Consider the following 17,577-nt stretch of genomic DNA (forward strand, 5'->3'; position numbering starts at 1 on the left):
GTCCCCTTATTAGGCCCATACTTAAAAATGATTCCAACAAAGGAAAATAATTCAAAAACTCTGAAAGCCTAGTCCCATAATCTTTTCAGTTCTTTTTTCCAAGAAAATATAAAATCATAGCATCTACCAGTAATTTACATTCTTGACTCTCCTCTTATAGCTTCCCCATACATGTGACAAACCTCTCAAGGAGTTCTCTCTTGGACCATTGCGATGAAGTACCACAAAGAACTGTAGTGGCAAGTGAAAGTGAAGATGAAATTAAATTACCTAGCGAAAGTGAATTATTTTTTTGGGTTAGTCAACAAACTTCAAATTCATTTTAATTTTGGAGAAGTCTAAGCAGGCAGTAGTTGAGTTTGGTAGGTTAAGGCTCTCTTGTACTTTTAGTTCAATAACATATTTTGGCCTTAATTTCGGTTATTTTTGTGCAATGAAGCCTATGGGAGGTTTGTTTTGGTGTGAGGTAGTTGCTTCAAGTTGCAGTGGGAGATATCGTATGCATCTGTTACCAACATTAAAAATTATTGTGGCTATTAAAAAAACTCAATTATTATCTATTTGTTGTTAGTTTGTGCTTACGCCAATTTATCAAACATTTTCTCCTAAAAATGTGTTCTACCTTATATCTATATTTCCTTGTCACTATCAACTTACCAAATTATATTCACTACAAGAAATCTGGCTTTGCCAACAAAACAAATAATGAAATTTTTTGAGATCTAAGGGAGCATGTACCTTCTCCCAGTGGATTACAAGAATTTGTTGAGAGTTTTTCCTCTTTTTCTTTTTCTTCATTCATTTTTCTCCTTCTTTCTTCTCTTTCTTTCTTCTTTTCCCTTGTAGAGGAGGAGGGAAATTTTGGAAATTAGAATTGGCTTTCTCTTGTTGCATTTCTCAAATTCAATGGGAGATTTTTTTGTCCCTTTTTCCTTTTTTCTTTCCTTCCTTCTTCTCCTTCTTTCCTCCTTCCCCTTCTTTCATTTGCCTTCTTTTCTTCCTTTCTTTCCTTTTCCCTCTTTTCTTCTTTTCTTCCATTTTTCTTCTCGTCCTATTTTTCTTTTTTTTCCTTAGGTTCCTCATTTTTTTCGTTTCCTCTTACTTCTTCCCATTATTTTCCTTTTTCTATTTTTTCTTTTCCTCCTATTTCTTTTTTTTTCTATTTCCCTTCCTTTTTTTCTTTTCCTTTTCCCCTTCCCTCTTCTTCCTTTTCTCTCTCATTTTCATCCCTCTTTTTACTTTTCTTTTCGCTCTCATTTTTTGTGCATAATATGAATTTTAATTTTTTCAATATGAGTCTTTTATTGTTGGTGTCATAGACTCCCACAAGTATCTAGTGTTTTGTATTCAAACTATTTAATGGAAATGTGCTTGCCCATTCAAGAGATTGTAATGTATATGCAAGTTTTGTGCAAAGTTTGGGAGCCCCATTCTGTCCAAGAAAATGCACAATTATTAATTATACTTGTACAATTGTTGAATTGTCCTATAAGACAGTTTAGGATTTGCAAATATATTTCCATTATAAGTATTGTAGTTTCAGACAGTTGTCCATGCATTTCTATGCATATCAAACAAATTCTTTGAGTGTTATACTGTGTACACAGTTGACTAGTATGCATTGTGCTCTAGAAATATAATATAAGTTACCTAATTATGTTGGTATAACATGAGTTGTATCGGGAAAAACAACCAAAATTTGGACAAATATCTTAAATTATAATCATATAATAATTGTGAGTCTTGAATGAGTGAGGTGGAATCACAAACACAAGTGAACATTGAAGTTGGATGTGATATGGGAACTAGGGTGGCATCAAACCGAAGCGGTTTGAGCTCGGCTCGGTTCGATTCTGTTTATTTGGAGTTCGAACTGAGTGTGAGATTCAAATCGGGCTCGTTTAAGTTAACGAGCTGAGTTTGAGTGAACCATGGTTCGATTCGAAAGCTTGTGAATCGACTTGTTAACTTAATGAGGGGCCAAGCAACTTCATCCATTGGGTTTCATTATTTGGGATAGTTGGGATTCGACAGTAGTTCGCGAGCGAGCGTAAATGGGGATTTAGGGCTCGGGAAGATCACAAAGAAATTGATTGTTGGCGAGAAAAATCGGAGTGCAATTTGCTCTTTTAGGTGAGAACAATGATTTTTTTTCATGTTTTATCTGCTATTGCCTATTGAAATGATTTTTTTGCCATAGGATGCTTGGGTAGTTTGTTGACCCCTCTCACCTCACGAATCAATATTAGTATAAAGTTGAAGCAAGCTATCTTCTTCTCATAAAGAGTACGCGAGGTTGCCAAGCTATGGATTCAAAAGTCGACGCTTCAAAATTGGGCAAGTTCAAAAGGAATTCCATAAGCTAGATCTATGATCCATGGCTATCAAGTAACAATAATAGCATAGTCTAATAGATAGTCTAGCACCTAATTCATAAAATATTTTGATGCCAAATCTATTTTTTTCTCTTATAAATTATGGCCCACATAAGTTAAAATATTTAATTTTCAAGATTCTAATTGTTCTTGAACTTTTTGTCTTAGGTTGTTGATGATGTGCTAAGGATTCATCAAATAGTGACCAATTTAATCAGGTAAATATTACTATTTTGCATTCTTATTGGATCTCCTAAGCAAAAAAATACATATTTATGCTTTTTGATTTGTTACATCATATGCTTTCTTACATGAGAACATTCTATACCTTATTTAACCCAGATGAATAATCTTTCTTCATATTAGACAGAATTGAAAAGTTCAATTCTTTTTTTTTAGTTGAATAACGGACCTGGGAATTTTGAATGTCAGTAATTTCTGAGAGAGAGGAAATGTAAAACTGTTCCTTCTTGACAGATGAATTATTTTTTTTAGCATCAAAGAAATTATTTTTCATTTACAATCCTAAGAAACTTTGTACTACCTTTCAGTAATGCAATAAAGTTCATGCATCAAGGGAGGGTTGGAATCAACCTTCAAGTGGTGTAAGGAAAAAAATAGGGATGGGCATCTTTCTACAGTTTTAGGAAACAATGCAATAAAAGAGAACTAGCTAGAGAGCACCTCCATCCAATTGGGGAGAATCATGATCATTTGGAACTCAAGATTTGCAAAGAATGGATGAAGATCAAGAGAAGCATCAACATGACTAACAAGATGGTTGAATTGCTTCACTGATTAAAAAGTTGATAAAACAGGCTTTTGGTGGTAGTTCATCAGTCAATTGGCTCTATTTAGATGATTATGATAAATAGTTGGATTTTGGAATAGTGGCCATCAATAAAAAATCATAGTCCTTCAACTTATTAAATAGAGTAATTCCCAATATATACGTAGGATTCCAATTATATATACTTCAGTTAAATTATAACCAAATCCTGAAGTTAGAGCTCGAATTTAGTTAAAATTATTGGACTCGAGTTTGATTACAATTTTAGGCTCGAGACTGAGTTGGGTTCAACTTGAGTTCGAGTTTATAATATTTAAATCAAACTCAACTCAAACATATGTAGATTCGGGTTTGGCTCGATTCAATGCCACCCCTAATGGGAGTTATAGTTTGAGACCTCTCGGTTATAGAATTAAGTGTCTTAAAGTATTATCCCATATAGTTAATTTGTGAGTTTATATATTTTGGTGTTATAAAAAAAATTATATTTAACCACTAAATTATATTATTTTAAGACAAAAATCCTTCATTTTTTAGTTTGTGGGTAAATCCGTCTCTAGAGACATCAAGAAAGTTCTACTGGAATCTAGAAAACTCCCCTAAGGCCCTTACCGCTGCTAGGGCTCGGATTGATTGTGAACTCGGCTGAGTGAACGAACTAGTCAAAAAGTAAGCAGTCTAGCTAGGGACCCCACGCGCTGAATGCCAAAGGGAAAGCAGGAAGCAACAGAGGAACTTACCGAATAGTACTTCAAGTGCCCGAGTTGATTGTGAACGCTGCCGAGTCAACAGTGTACTCAAGCTAGTGAACTCAGCGATAGAGAAGTTAGTTCCTTGGCGGAGAATCCTTATTCCTTGGGCCGCAAGCATGGACGTATACTTACCTCGTCACGCGCTAACTAATGACGGAATCTGGCTCTCACTTTCGGTCAGAAGATTCCTAGTTATTGATGACTTATCTGGCCCACCTCAGTCAAAGCCGGATGGGAAGCTGATGGCCGTTTGGCAGGTCCAGAGGGGATGAACTAATTCGATTGGTCGGGTCGACTTGTGATTTGGAGGGGACGAGAACTCCTGTGACCTGTCTGGTTATTCCCCATACACGAGGTGACCCGACCCAGATTTCTTGATCCCAACTCCCGAGTCTCGGACACATAAAACTGTGCGGTTTGAAGTATCTCGAACCCGATGCAGACCCTGACCAGACCGGTTGTCACCTCTAAGCGGCTTCGCGGAGGACGGGTACGATAGAGACGTGAAACGGACTGTACGGATAGATGAAAAAAGCAACCAATGGAAAGCCCCTGGCTTTTGTTAGTCGGCGCGTTCTTTATCGTTTACTCGAAACACCGGGGTATTTACCTGCTCAACGGACCTGGGAATCGGACCGCTATAAATAGCAGAGGCTTCTACCCTCTCCAGACACGGAGCACACATATAGCAAGAGTGAGGAGAGTGAGGTTGTTACGCATAAAGTTTTGATGGAGAGTCAGGCTCACAGAGGGAGATCGTCAGGGTACTCGATGGGCAGAGATAGGGGGAGAGGCGTTGGAAGTGGAGGTGGAGGTGGAAGTGGTGGTAATCGGAATGAGCGGTTGGATGTTCAGCAGAATGATGGGCTTGATCAGGGGAATGGGAGTGAGTTTCGGTGTAGCCGTGGCGGAGGACGGTCTGGTTCGGGTGGTGGGGGAGGGTACCTGGCTGCGCTGAAACGAGGAATTGAGCAAGATAATCTAGGGAGGCCGCAGAATGCGGTCTCCAGTGGCCGGAATAGTAGCGAAGGTGGCGGAGGTTCTTCTCCGGCTATCGACGACGGTAAGTGGTTAATTTCCTGAACTGTTTCTTGTTCTTTTCTCGAATTGGTATTCGACTGTCGTCGGTCGGTTCCGGGAGAGTCGTTTGTTCGGTTGAGCTCGGGTAAATGACGTCGGAACTGAGCTCGGACGTTCAGAGACGGCCGAGGTACCCTGATGGGTCCAAGTTTTTTTATTTCTTTGGCGTGTTCTCTATTCTGCTCACTCTGCTCTTTTTTGTCAAAATCGTTCTCGAGGTCCAACGACCAGAGCCGATATTAAAATGAACAGCAATAAGAAAAATGTCGTCGACATATAATTTTCCATTTCTCCGATCTGCAGTCGATCAAAATCGTCTTTCGTCTAGAATTAGTGATCAACCCACTATCATCATCGAGTTACTTAAAGTTCCATTTTACCCGGTCTGGACACGATCAAAATCATTTTGTTTTTTGTTTTTTTGGTTTTGGTAGTATCAGTGACTAATCCACTTTCATCATCGAGTTATTCACAGGAAAAAACGTTGATTTCGATTTTCACTCTTGCATATGCTCTTGTTCGTTTATTTTCACTGATTAGTGTGACTTCAAAGTTTTACTTTTGAGACGAAAGACAGTGTGTAACTTCAAAGTTTTTACTTTTGAGACGAAAGACTAACTTCGAAGTATCTAATGCAGTTAATCAGGTAGCTGCGGATGTCAGCCGAAAAGTGGAGGTTTCTCAGCCACCAAAGAGCTCACAAGGGCAAAACAGAGGGAGGGTACCCATTAATCGACCGGATGGTGGTGGGCGTCTAAGTGAAAAGCAACGGAGCCTTCTGGTTAATCACTTTCTTGTCAAGTTTGATCCAGACGTTGTAATTCTGCAGTATGACATCGACATAATACGCAAGATCGAATCGAAGCCTAATGCGAATTCTAAAGTCTCAAAACCTGAGAAGCTTTTAGTGAAGAACGAGTATTTGCGCCGTCAATTTCCGACGGGAATGTCAGCAACGGCCTATGATGGTGACAAGAACATTTACTCTGCGATCCGGCTTCCTGATGGAGTTTTTGAACTTGCTGTATCCAAGGGAGAAGATGACAGACCTCAGACCTACATTTGCACCATAAAGTTAGTGAAACGGTTGGAACTAAAGGAGCTCCAAGATTATCTCCAGAGCTCCAACTCTGCACTTCCTCGTCCCCGAGACATCTTACAAGCACTGGATGTTATCTTCAAAGAAAATCTGAGCAGGACTCGGATACAGATTGGGAAGTCGTTTTATCCTAAGACGGAGGAAGAGAAATGTTATCTGGGAAGAGGAATCGTGGCCTTAAGAGGACTACAACAGAGCTTAAAGCCCACTTCTCAGGGCCTGGCACTCTGTGTGGACTACTCTGTTAACACTTTTCTTGAACAGCTCCCAGTTATCAATTTCCTTGGAGAACGCTTTGGAATGTCATTTGGGGACAAGAAGATGTCATTGACCCCGGATGGAAAAAGGAATATCGAAGATGCAATGAAAAATTTGAAGGTAACGGTTAAACATAGGAAGACTAGCCAGAAGTTCGTGGTGGTGGGGCTTAGGGAACTCTCTGCAAAAAATGAGAAGTTCCCCATCGATGATCCAAAGGACCCAAATGGAAAGAAGGAGATTGGAATGCAAAAATATTATGATTCGAAATATGGAAAGAAGATTGCTTATGAGAACCTACCTTGCTTGGATCTAAGCAGAAATGGTAAAACGAATTATGTACCAATGGAGTTCTGTGAGCTGGTGGAAGCACAGAAGTATCCTAAAGAAGAGTTGGACAAGGAACAGCAAAAAATGGTTAGGGGTTTGGCTCTGGCTAAACCATATGAGAGGAAGAATTATATCTGTCTGTCTGTGAAAGCGAAGGATGGGCCTTACAGGTATTGTTCTACTTTACCTAATTGCTTGCATTTTGTGTTTGATATTTTTTTGTTTTTGAAATTAGACCTAGATGTGCCATTAGATGATGATTTATTTATCTTTGCTTCTGTTAAACTTCAGAAATTCTAGTCGTGAAATTCTGCAAATCCTCCTTTTTTCCCCCTCATATGCTCATTCATCTTGCAGTGCCTTGATTTTGTCATAAATGATATGAAATTGTAACTGCATTGTTCTTCCTGTATTTAACAGCTCTGAGATATTTAAGCATTTCAAACTTGGGATAGATTTTAATATGACCAAAGCAACCGGAGGGGTGCTCAATCCACCAGGCTTGAAGATCCGTGACCAACATGGTAATGAGACCCATCTCACTCCTGAAAACAATTGCCAATGGAATTTTTCGAACAAGAAAGTTTTGGAAGGTAAGAAAGTTGATGGATGGGGAATCCTTGACTTCTCGGGATCTCTTAGGGATATAAGAAGATCATACGAACTGAGTGCATTTATCAAGTGCCTTGTTCAAAGATCCAGAGAGCTTGGAATCCACATGAAAGAAGAGCCACTTTTCATTGAACGGTCCAACATGCAAGTCCTTGAAAATCCGCATAGAGTTCGCTCTATCCTGGAAAAAATTCACAAGGAAAGAAAGGAGGAGCTACAAGTTCTTTTATGTCCAGTGAAAGAATGCCGCCCAGGTTACCACCCAGGTTACAAGAGTTTGAAAAGAATTTGTGAAACAGAACTGGGAATTGTCACGCAGTGTTGCCGGAGTAACATTGCAAGCAAGTTAGATGACCACTATGTTGTCAACATGGCTCTCCAGATTAACCTGAAGATGGGAGGCTCCAATTTTGTGCTCTTCAACAGGCTTCCCGGTCTGGCTGACAATCGCCATGTCATGTTCATTGGTGCTGATGTCAACCATCCCACTGGCAAAGATTGGGAGAGCCGCCAAGATTTGGAGAGCCCATCTATTGCTGCTGTCACAGCTTCCATGAACTGGCCTGCTGCTAACAAGTATTCTTCACGGATACGGCCACAGAAACGTAGAACTGAAAGGATACTAGAGTTTGGCAGTATGTGTTTGGAGCTCATTCAAACTTACGCTCGGATTAACAAAGTTAAACCAGAGAAAATTATATTGTTTCGAGATGGAGTGGGCAAAAGCCAGTTTGACATGGTCCTCAATGAAGAGCTTGCAGATATCAAGAGTGCTATTTGTTCGGAAGGATACTCACCCACCATTACCCTAGTTGTGGCCCAAAAACGCCACCAAACTCGATTCTTCCTTCAAAATCGAAATGTGGAACCTGGGACTGTGGTTGACAGAAAAATTGTTCATCCATTTGAGTTTGATTTCTACTTGTGCAGTCACCATGGGATTTTAGGTACCAGCAAGGCAACACATTATCATGTTCTCTGGGATGAACACTCGTTCACTTCTGATCAGCTTCAGCAAATGATATATAACCTGTGCTACACTTTTGCTCCCTCGACGAAGCCGGTCTCATTGGTCCCACCAGTATATTATGCTGACACTGTTGCTTATAGAGGGAGGCAATACTATGAAGATTGGGTTAAATCTGGCTCGCCAGCCTCGTCTGCATCATCTGGGTTTTCTTCTCATGCTTCCTTTGATCTCAGTCGCTTCCCTAAGGTGCACAGCAAGTTGGAGGATCTTACGTTCTTTGCGTAGAAGTCTCTGGTGCATTTCTTCTCCTTCATCTGGGTGTTTTTTCTCTCCGACAGCAAGCTGGAGAATCTTATGTTCTTTGCATAGAAGTAAATTTTTCGTTGAGCATTGTGAGTAGCTTTACCAGATTTGAAAGTTTTAGTTCTAAGTTTGATTTATAGTTATAAAGATTGTGAAAAAAGATGTCTTATATGTACATAACTGGCTTTAACTTTATCGACTAATATTTCCTTTTGTTATATTATATTATATTATATTATATTATTTTATCATATATATAAATTTTAGAGCCTTATCCATAATAAATATCCAAGTAAACATATTAATATATGAATTAATTAAGTATAAATTATAAGTTCATAATTGGTAAATAAAATAAACATAGACATTATTTACTCTTCCTTATTCATTAAGGTAGTTAATAAACTAAAAGATAGATTTTAACTTGTTATAAAATTAATAAACTATTTTAAATTAAAGTAAAGTTATTTAATTAATTAAATATAAAATAACTGAACATATATTTACTTTTATAATATCAAGATAATTAATCAAATTATTATTTTTCAAATTTTAACCTTTCACTCTTAAACTAATAATTAAATATAATATTAACCATCATCAATTTAGATAAAAAGATACTTTATTATATAAAATTAGTCTATTAACTCTTATAAGATTGTTGCACTTAATTTTTTTTATTAATAAACTAATATAGATTTTAACTTGTGATAAATTAATATATTATTTTTTTATTAATTAAATATATAAGAATAAAATAATTAAATAAACACTTACTTTATAATTGTTAATCAAATTTTTATTTTGCAGTATCTAAATTCTCATTCTTAAACTAGTAATTAAATATAATATCAACCTTCCTTAATTTATTATATAAAATTAATCTATTAATTCTTATAAGAGAGTTGTATTTAAATCTTTTTTTATTAATAAACTAAGATAGATTTTAACTCGATAAATTAATATATAACTTAAAATTAAATTAAAATTTTAATTAATTAAATAGATAAAAATAAAATAATTAAACAAAAGGAAATGCAAATAGAAAGGTCCCTTCTCTTAAGTGGAAACCAGAAAATAAATGAAAGAAGAGTTTGGAGTTAGGAAAATCTGAGGACAGATAAAAACTCAAAAGAAATATTTTCTTTCTTTTCTAGCGAACAAATGGAAACATCAACCTATCAAGACATCAATGCAAAATAAAAAATATCAAAAGTTGAAGTTATATATTTCTATCTCATCCCGAAGCCCTCAAACATAACCTACAAGGGACATTTTTTTCACAATGGGTAACAAAGGCTTGAAGAAAAGAAACTACTATTCAACTTGCAACAGAATTGCCAGACCAAACTGCAGTTACAAAATTGAATATATGGCTTGAGAAACATCCTAACATGATTGAGCAAACTCTCACTCAGCACTGCTATTTGATGAACCTTCCTCACAGCCGCTTTCCAAATCAGCCGATGGGCTTGTTTCTTCAGCTGGCTTTGTAGGGCCACAGCTAGGTTACACCTTCACCATTGAGGCTCGTAGTAGCCGGTTCCCTAGTTTGAAACCCTTGCAATATTCTTCAATTATAACACCCTCTTCATAGTGGGTCTACTCTTCCTGCTTGATAGCCTCATAAAGCTGCATCCACAAATAACGTTAGTAAGGTTTAGAGGATGTAGATATATTTAGGTTAAATTCCTAGAGTCTAAGATAATCCCAACTCATGGAACATTAACTTCTTTTGAGTTAAAAATGATGAAAAAGAAATGACTAGCATGCATGTTTAATAATGACACATATGGTGAAACTACAAGAATTTGGTAAACAACTAAAAAGGTGAATTTCTTACTTCAAAAATATTAGTTGTCCCTCTACACCCAGCAGCTTCCTAAGGTCAGATGTCACAAATGGCACTAGCTCATCCCTAATAAACATTTATGATTAGAAGTAATTTGATATAAAGACAAGGGCAAAAGAAAATGAAAAGGCATAACAAAATTAATTGGAAAAAAAAGGCACAAAGACAGGTGTGGGAAGCTCCCATACAATGGAGCTCTTGCTAGATCCCTGTTCTGACTTCCTCCAATGAATGTCGTGAAAAGATAGTGGCCCTTAGGTGCTCAATCAGGAAACATCGTGGAAGAAAAGAGAGTACCTGCTTAGCATTCACAGGAAATTGAACTCCAAGACATTTTTTGAAAAAAACCTAATAGAAGTCCAAGATATGAATCATTAGAATCTCCACACAATACTAATTCATTCATTGCAAAAGCATACCAGGAGTGTTCAAACCATTTCCTTGCTCTTTGGAAGGAACAAGAACCCCAATTCCTTCTAGAGGATTTTTAACCTTCTCCTTCTCAAAAGAAGTAATAATAACAGATAAAGGCAAGTAGCTTAAAAATCTTGAGATGCTGCAACAGAATTCAAAACAAGAGCCAAAAGATCTTTCTGATGGAAAGGCCAACAAAAAATTATGTGGAAAGAGAATAAAAGCGGGTAATCCAATGTTGCCTCCTTCTAAAATGCAGAAAGATTTGCCAACAATAATCCTAATCCAGCAACAGAAACTATTTGGAAACTCCATTGTCTTTGGCTGGTATGGAGAGAAAAACGAAATTCTAACTGCAGGCAACTTGATCCAAAAAGGAGTGCTGGTGGTTAATTTTCTCAACTTGAGCAAAACAGTTGATCATCTCCTCATCCAATGTCACCTCTCCATCCAGATTTGGCACAAAATCCTCCTAACTCTACAGCATCGGCTTTTGCATGACCCCTCACTTTCAACCAATTCATCCAGCAATGCACCTTCCTTCTCTTGATAAAATCTTATACCGGTGCCACCCTGGCCATTGTTCTAAGGTGAATTTGGGGAGAGTGGTAAAATAGATCCTTTAGAGGGAAAGCTGAAACTATAGAAAAAATCTTCAACAGCTGCATTCACCAAGTTTTCTTGCGGACCCGCCAACCAAAGGAATTTACACAGTACCACAGTTCTTTCTTTAGATAAAATTGGCATAATTTACAGCTTGGCATAATAAGAAACAAGTTCTCCAATCTCCTCAGTTTCCTCCAAATCCAGAGACCATAAAACATAATTTCGATGGTAGCTCTCTTTCATGAACCTGGGACCAGCGGATTTTGGTTGCCTATTTTGTCTGCATAACAGCAGTTCTTGGCTTGCCTGTGCTGGCCCATTAGGCTCGGCAGACTCTATCACTGCTGAATCAAGTGCAGTCCTAAACAGGATCACACTGGCCGCCACAAATTTTCGCTCCCCCTTGCTAAAGGGGACTATTCATCAGCCAACAGCTGGTGCAGCAAAAGCAGCCAATCCTCCCTGGTGTTTGTTGGCCGACTTTGAGGATATCCAGGATGCTGCAAGCACTCTCACAATTGTCTGGAATCAAGTTCTTTCGTCGGCCAACGCTTCCGCTGATAAATATATGCCAGAGAAAGGATTTTGCTTCATGGCTTACTTGTGATTGATTAGCTCATTCTACTTACTTTTCTCTCGTTTTTTTTTTCTCATGTTTTATGATTGTTGTAATTGGTGGCTCCCCCATTTCACTCTCCTTTGCTATTCAAGCTTCATTCCGCTTCTTAAAAAATAACTAACTTGATTTAAAAAACAACATCAAATGACTAAACCAAAACCAAAGGAATCCAAAGATTGTGTGCACAGATAAATATAAATAAACAAACAAATAGTACAGTCGCATCCAAAACCTATAAGAACAAAAATAAAATAGTTAACATAACCTGCAACCAAGGAGTTCCAGGAAAGCAGTTTTCTACTGTGATCAAGCTCCTGACATTTAGCATACATGTGCACTAGAGAAGCATTAAGATAACCCTTAATCTGAAATCCATTTCTTATTATGTACTCATGAATTTCTTTACCATGTCTATGAGCTTCTAGACCTGTACATGCTTTAAGAGCCGCTGATATTATAAGCTCATCTAAAGCAACATTGTAGCAGTGTACACTCGAGAACAATCCTAGTGCCTCTGTGAAACAGCCTAAGTTCACATATCCTTTAATAAGGTTTGTCCATGAGACAAGATAAGGTTGCAAGCCTACCGTTTGCATTTGCCGAACAAGCTCCAATGTTTCAACAACATGCCCATTTTTAATCAAAGCAGAAATAGGGAATTACAAGAGACTAATCCGACTTCACACCCACAGACTGCATTTCATAGAAAAAATTCAATGCTTTCTTGGCATGGTCATGACCCACATACCCAAAAATCATAGTATCCCAGGTAATCAGATTTGGCTCTACTACTTTCATTTGCATTTTCGAAACCAATCCAGCAAACGCATCAAAGTTCTTTTGCTGGACATAAAAATTGAATTCCATGAGATAATGTCTCTTACAAGCATTTGGTCAAACCACTGACAAACATCACTTAGACAGTCACATTCCCCGTACATATTAGTCAAGCAGTTCCCCACAAAGACATTGTTCCCGTAACCATTTCTGTAAATGAACCGATAAACTTATCTCCCCAATTGTGCTCTTCAACCCACCGCAAGCTCTGAGAAGACTGGTAAGAACAAAGACTTCTGGTCTTAATGAGTCTCATTGACATCACAAAAAATTTCACAAAGTGCATCCCAGACATTAGACAGTGATGGTAATTTCTTTGAGCAAAACCACACAAAGTAAAGACTCATGGAGTGAATTCACTTTCACTCCCACTTACAGAGTGCACTAACGATTTTTGGGACACTTTCCCTAGTGAAAGTAAATTAGCTAAGGAATGTTCCGCAGAGGATGGGGAGCAGAGGAACGAGTATGGGTATGGTCATGGCAAGGTCCAGTTTAGGGGAACAGGCAGGTTCGGAGCCGGAGAGGGTTCCAGGAGATGGTGATCAAGCAAAGCCGTAGAATGTGATCTCCAGATAGTGAGTGTTTCTTTTCTTGGAAAGTTTGGTCTTTTAGGTTTCTTCAGCCCTGCGTCGAATTTCCTCGGTTGGCATTCGCCTGAACATCTCCGTTTAGCGACAGCCAGTGAACGAACTCACGCAGGAGTACAAAAATATTAAGGAAGAGTAGCATTTCCAGATGTTCTAGTTCCAAGTTGGATTTATGCTTACAAAGAATGTGAACAGTCACCAAGCAAGCATGTGCCAAACATGGGATTCCGTTGGCAATAGCTTTTGAAAGACCTGCCAAGAACTTTTTCTTCCCGCTTGAAAGCAAGACAGTTGCTGCTTTCTGAATCCAACTCTCCATTGTGCCTTCCTCTTGATCCTTTAAAAAAGATCATGTAAATGCAATATCATTTTTCAAGAGAATCTCTTTATTTGAGTGAATATGAGTCTGGTGCATATTTGTTTTGATTTTTTAGCTTAAAATTGTATTAAACATATCATTTATATCTACTTTTGTTTCTGGAAGCTAGTAATCTGTGTAGCAGAAAAGCATTCTCTGTAAAGACTCACCAATCTTGTAGTTTCGTCCACAACTATTTATTTTCCAGTGAATTCGTAGTTAGTGGCTACTTTCTTCAGGAGCCATGATTCTAGTGAAGAAGCCTCCCCTGTATAAAAGAATTTTCCTCCCAAGAGTGAGAGAGCTTTACTCGTCTGTTCTTGAACCGTTGTGCTATTGGACTCACAATCCAAAGCTTTCACAATTGCTTTCACAATCCAAAGGAGTTCTATCAGTAAACATAGAGCAGAAGCACCAAATTTCCATCGTTCATTTAAGAAAAATTCAATAAGAGGAGCCTTCTTTATATTCTTTCCTAGGTAATTTCTACACTTCCCATCAGCTTGAATGAATGAAGACAAAAGTGAAACCGCTGTTTTCCTCTCATGGATACCTCCTACGTAAAGCCTCTCAACAAGAAACTTTAAACCTCCAAGCATAATGACTAGTTTCACATTCTCCACATTTCTTTCTGCATTGAAACCAGTCATAAGTTTATTCAAGAAATAAAGAGCAGCTGCTTGTGGACTACATCGAATTGTAAACAAGGTCTGTAACTTGTCCCCATACTCCAAAACCTTGAGAACCAGAAGAATCCAAATCGGAGAGAACAACTGCTTAGTCTGTGGTTTCAATAAATATAAAAAGACTATGGTCTTTAGAAAAATAGTAAACTTTTTTAACAATCTCATAAAGATTTCCACTTCTGCATCCAATCTAGTATAACTTGTCTATTGGTGTCATTACGAACCATAAGTTCTGCTAGAACTGAGATGAGCAGCTCTAGGATCTCATCGTCTTCAGAAGAAAATAAAACCTCAAGAAACCCCTCAATCACTGGTTTTTTTTATACAGCAGTTTCAACTATGCTATTTCCCTGTGAGTCCAACCATGCTTGAGCAACAAACCTGACTGCTACAGCTACTTCGTCAATAGCAGGCTCTGCTCCCTCTGTGTCCCTCTATGGCCAGAGATACCCGCCTCTTAGAATTTGAAAATCCCGACTTGGAAGCAACCCTTTTGGAGGATTCTCTGGGAAATGACTTCAGCAAAGAACCCTTATGGTTGAATCCCTTTTCTGACCTTTCTTTAAAGAGACCCACACTCTTACCGTCGCGGCAGATGTTAATTGGGAGAGAAATTGAATCTTCGCGGATGGTTTCTGCCTTCTACCTTGCGGCTTTTTTGGGATTCCGGCGCCGAAATCCTTCTTCATTGAGTAAGTCTTGCAGAGAGGCCATCGCATGCGGATAGAATCAGATTCCCGAACGGAATAAAGGTGGAGCTGCGGATTCATTTCTCAGAAAGGAAGAGAAACAGAAAGAAACAAAATTCTTTTTGACAAAGGAAGATGAGAGAGAAAAAGAGAGCCTGGAACATATCTGATAAAGGGAAACGCAGTCAAAGAAAGAGGCGAATTTCCCCGCTTCTTTTAACTGCTTCTCTAGGAAATCAAAAGAGCCTTCACTCTCGAAACCGCCCACACGTACGAAAAGTAATATGGACACGAGAGCCCAACGGAGATCGTGTCACACTTATATATTTATATATATATTTTTAAATAATTTTAATAATTTATTAATAATTTATAATAAGTTATTAAACCGAGTTTAATGGATTGTACTAAAATAAGAAAAATATATTGGAGCGGGTGATATAAGAAAAATGGATTAAATAAGATACGAATCTATGAAGTGGGTGGAACATGTATCTTGTGCATCATGGAGAGTTAAGTGACCTCATTGGTGGGCCCAGAGGCGAGTGGAACCTATGGTCATTATATATCCAAAAAGAAGAATCAGAACGATCTTGAATAGGAAGCTTCGTTGCATATCTTTTTCTACTAGCTTCAGACTAAAAGTGAAGCCGGTCGGTCAAGTCTAATGGTTGTAACATCAGTTTATTTAATCACCGGTTGCCATCGTCTTTCCCTTTTTATCTATATCGCAGGAAATTTCCTGATATGGGGGAGCATGGCATTTGATACGACTCACATGTAGTGGACGTATAATAGATTTTTCTTTTGTGTTAATAAATTTAATTTTTATAAGATATTTTATATTAATAAGTTAAGATAGATTTTAACTTGTTAGAATTAATAAATAAATTTATTTTATTTTATAATTAAACAAAATTTAATTTTATAATTTCCAAATGTTTAATAAAAAAATTACTTTTTAATATCTAAAATATCACTATTAGAATATTAACTAAATATAATATTATAAATTATAAATTTATGTAAATGAAAAAAGAGGGTATTTATTATACAAAATATTCTATAGATTTAATTTTATAATATAGTTTTATTTAATTAAACTAAAATATATTTTAAAATTTTTAAAGTAAAAAATAATTTAAAATAAATTAAGATGATTTATTTAATTAAATATAAAAATAAAATAATTAAACAAATTCTTACTTTTTACAATGTCAAATTGTTACTTTATAATATCTAAATTCTTAATCATAAAACAGTCATTAAATATAATATTAAAAATAAGGAATTTATATTAATATAAAATGGTCTTTTAATAGATTTAAATTTATTTTAGATAGTTCTATTTGACAAAACTAAACTAAATTTTAATTTGTTTAAAAATAATAATTAATTAAATAACGGTGCTTTAAAGTAAGACACGACAGGACGGCCCCGTCATTGTGTGACACGAAACGGCTTGTCCTTCCCGTCAAAGCCAGTTTCCCAGAAAAAGACAAAGGCGAGAATCAAGCTTCGTGGGGAAGCCAAAAACCACTAATGAGGAAAGCCACCGGAAACTTCCTGGTTTTGGATTCATTCACTCACACGTAACAAATTCTTTTCAATTTTTTCATTTTTCTCTATTTTTTAATAAATTATTCTAACCATACGAATTTAACCATGGTTCAAAATTGATATGACCATGGTTCAATTTTGAACCATGGTTCAAAATTGATATGACCCTGTGTACCATGGTCAAAATCAGGTTGAACTCCTATGATGCAATTCGGTTCTTTTTTAAAATAAGGATTTGATTTTTTTATTTTTAAAGTATTTAAACAAATATTATAAAAATCGCATTAATTATTAATTTAATGTAATCACAAGATTTGACCGAATCCACCTTCTCTCCTCCTATTATTATTGCATGCAAAGGTCCCCTCGCCTTTTATTATTATCTTGACAACGAAACCCCGAACATTATTCCAAATTCCATTCCGATCCCTACCCGCTTCTCCTCTTTTTAAGAAGACCAAGCTAAATTCGCTTGCTGAAAACGGACGATCTTGATTGCCCGATCTTAAACTTTTACGGACATCACTAACCGTGCCTTACTCGGACAAGCAATCTCTTCGTCGGATCCACCCGTTGGCCCACCACCGTGTCACGCGGTAATGAGCCGTTTCCGAACGAGGAGTCAAAAAAGACTCTCAGTGGGTACCACTGCTACAGTTGTCGCGCAGACTTGGGTGGCCATGACGCAACCTTCCCCGTCAGCAAACCCTAGCGACGAAGATGACCACTCCGACGACGTCAGCACAAGACTTCAGCATCTGCAACGGCAGATAACCCAGAAAAAACTAGAGAAAGAA

At 37.3% G+C, this 17,577-nt stretch overlaps 1 protein-coding gene and 1 long non-coding RNA gene across 2 annotated transcripts; one reads left to right on the plus strand and one right to left on the minus strand.

Annotated features, from left to right (window-relative positions):
- Positions 1 to 4,588: 4,588 nt before the first annotated feature.
- LOC137952272 (protein argonaute 2-like) lies at positions 4,589 to 8,787 on the plus strand. The gene is made up of 3 exons (XM_068799388.1): positions 4,589 to 4,980; positions 5,636 to 6,854; positions 7,105 to 8,787. The coding sequence occupies exons 1-3, from the start codon at positions 4,647 to 4,649 to the stop codon at positions 8,549 to 8,551; spliced, it is 3,000 nt and encodes a 999-aa protein (XP_068655489.1). The 5' UTR covers positions 4,589 to 4,646; the 3' UTR covers positions 8,552 to 8,787.
- A 941-nt stretch (positions 8,788 to 9,728) lies between these two features.
- LOC137951640 (uncharacterized) lies at positions 9,729 to 12,560 on the minus strand. Its single transcript, XR_011112147.1, has 3 exons — positions 10,610 to 12,560; positions 10,413 to 10,487; positions 9,729 to 10,201 (listed from the first exon to the last, which is right to left on the minus strand). It is a non-coding gene; the product is annotated as an uncharacterized lncRNA (long non-coding RNA).
- Positions 12,561 to 17,577: the final 5,017 nt, after the last annotated feature.

This window comes from Aristolochia californica, unplaced genomic scaffold (assembly GCF_029961685.1).
Source record: "Aristolochia californica isolate CCGP_79_NKW_82.1479 unplaced genomic scaffold, dmAriCali1.0.hap1 SCAF_15, whole genome shotgun sequence".
NCBI classification, from domain to species: Eukaryota; Viridiplantae; Streptophyta; class Magnoliopsida; order Piperales; family Aristolochiaceae; genus Aristolochia; species Aristolochia californica.

Coding starts and splice junctions, on each gene's coding strand:
- LOC137952272 (XM_068799388.1), top strand. CDS start 4,647: ATGGAGAGTCAGGCTCACAGAGGGAGATCGTCAGGGTACTCGATGGGC. Junction 4,981..5,635: donor TTCTCCGGCTATCGACGACG/GTAAGTGGTTAA, acceptor TATCTAATGCAG/TTAATCAGGTAGCTGCGGAT. Junction 6,855..7,104: donor GCGAAGGATGGGCCTTACAG/GTATTGTTCTAC, acceptor TGTATTTAACAG/CTCTGAGATATTTAAGCATT.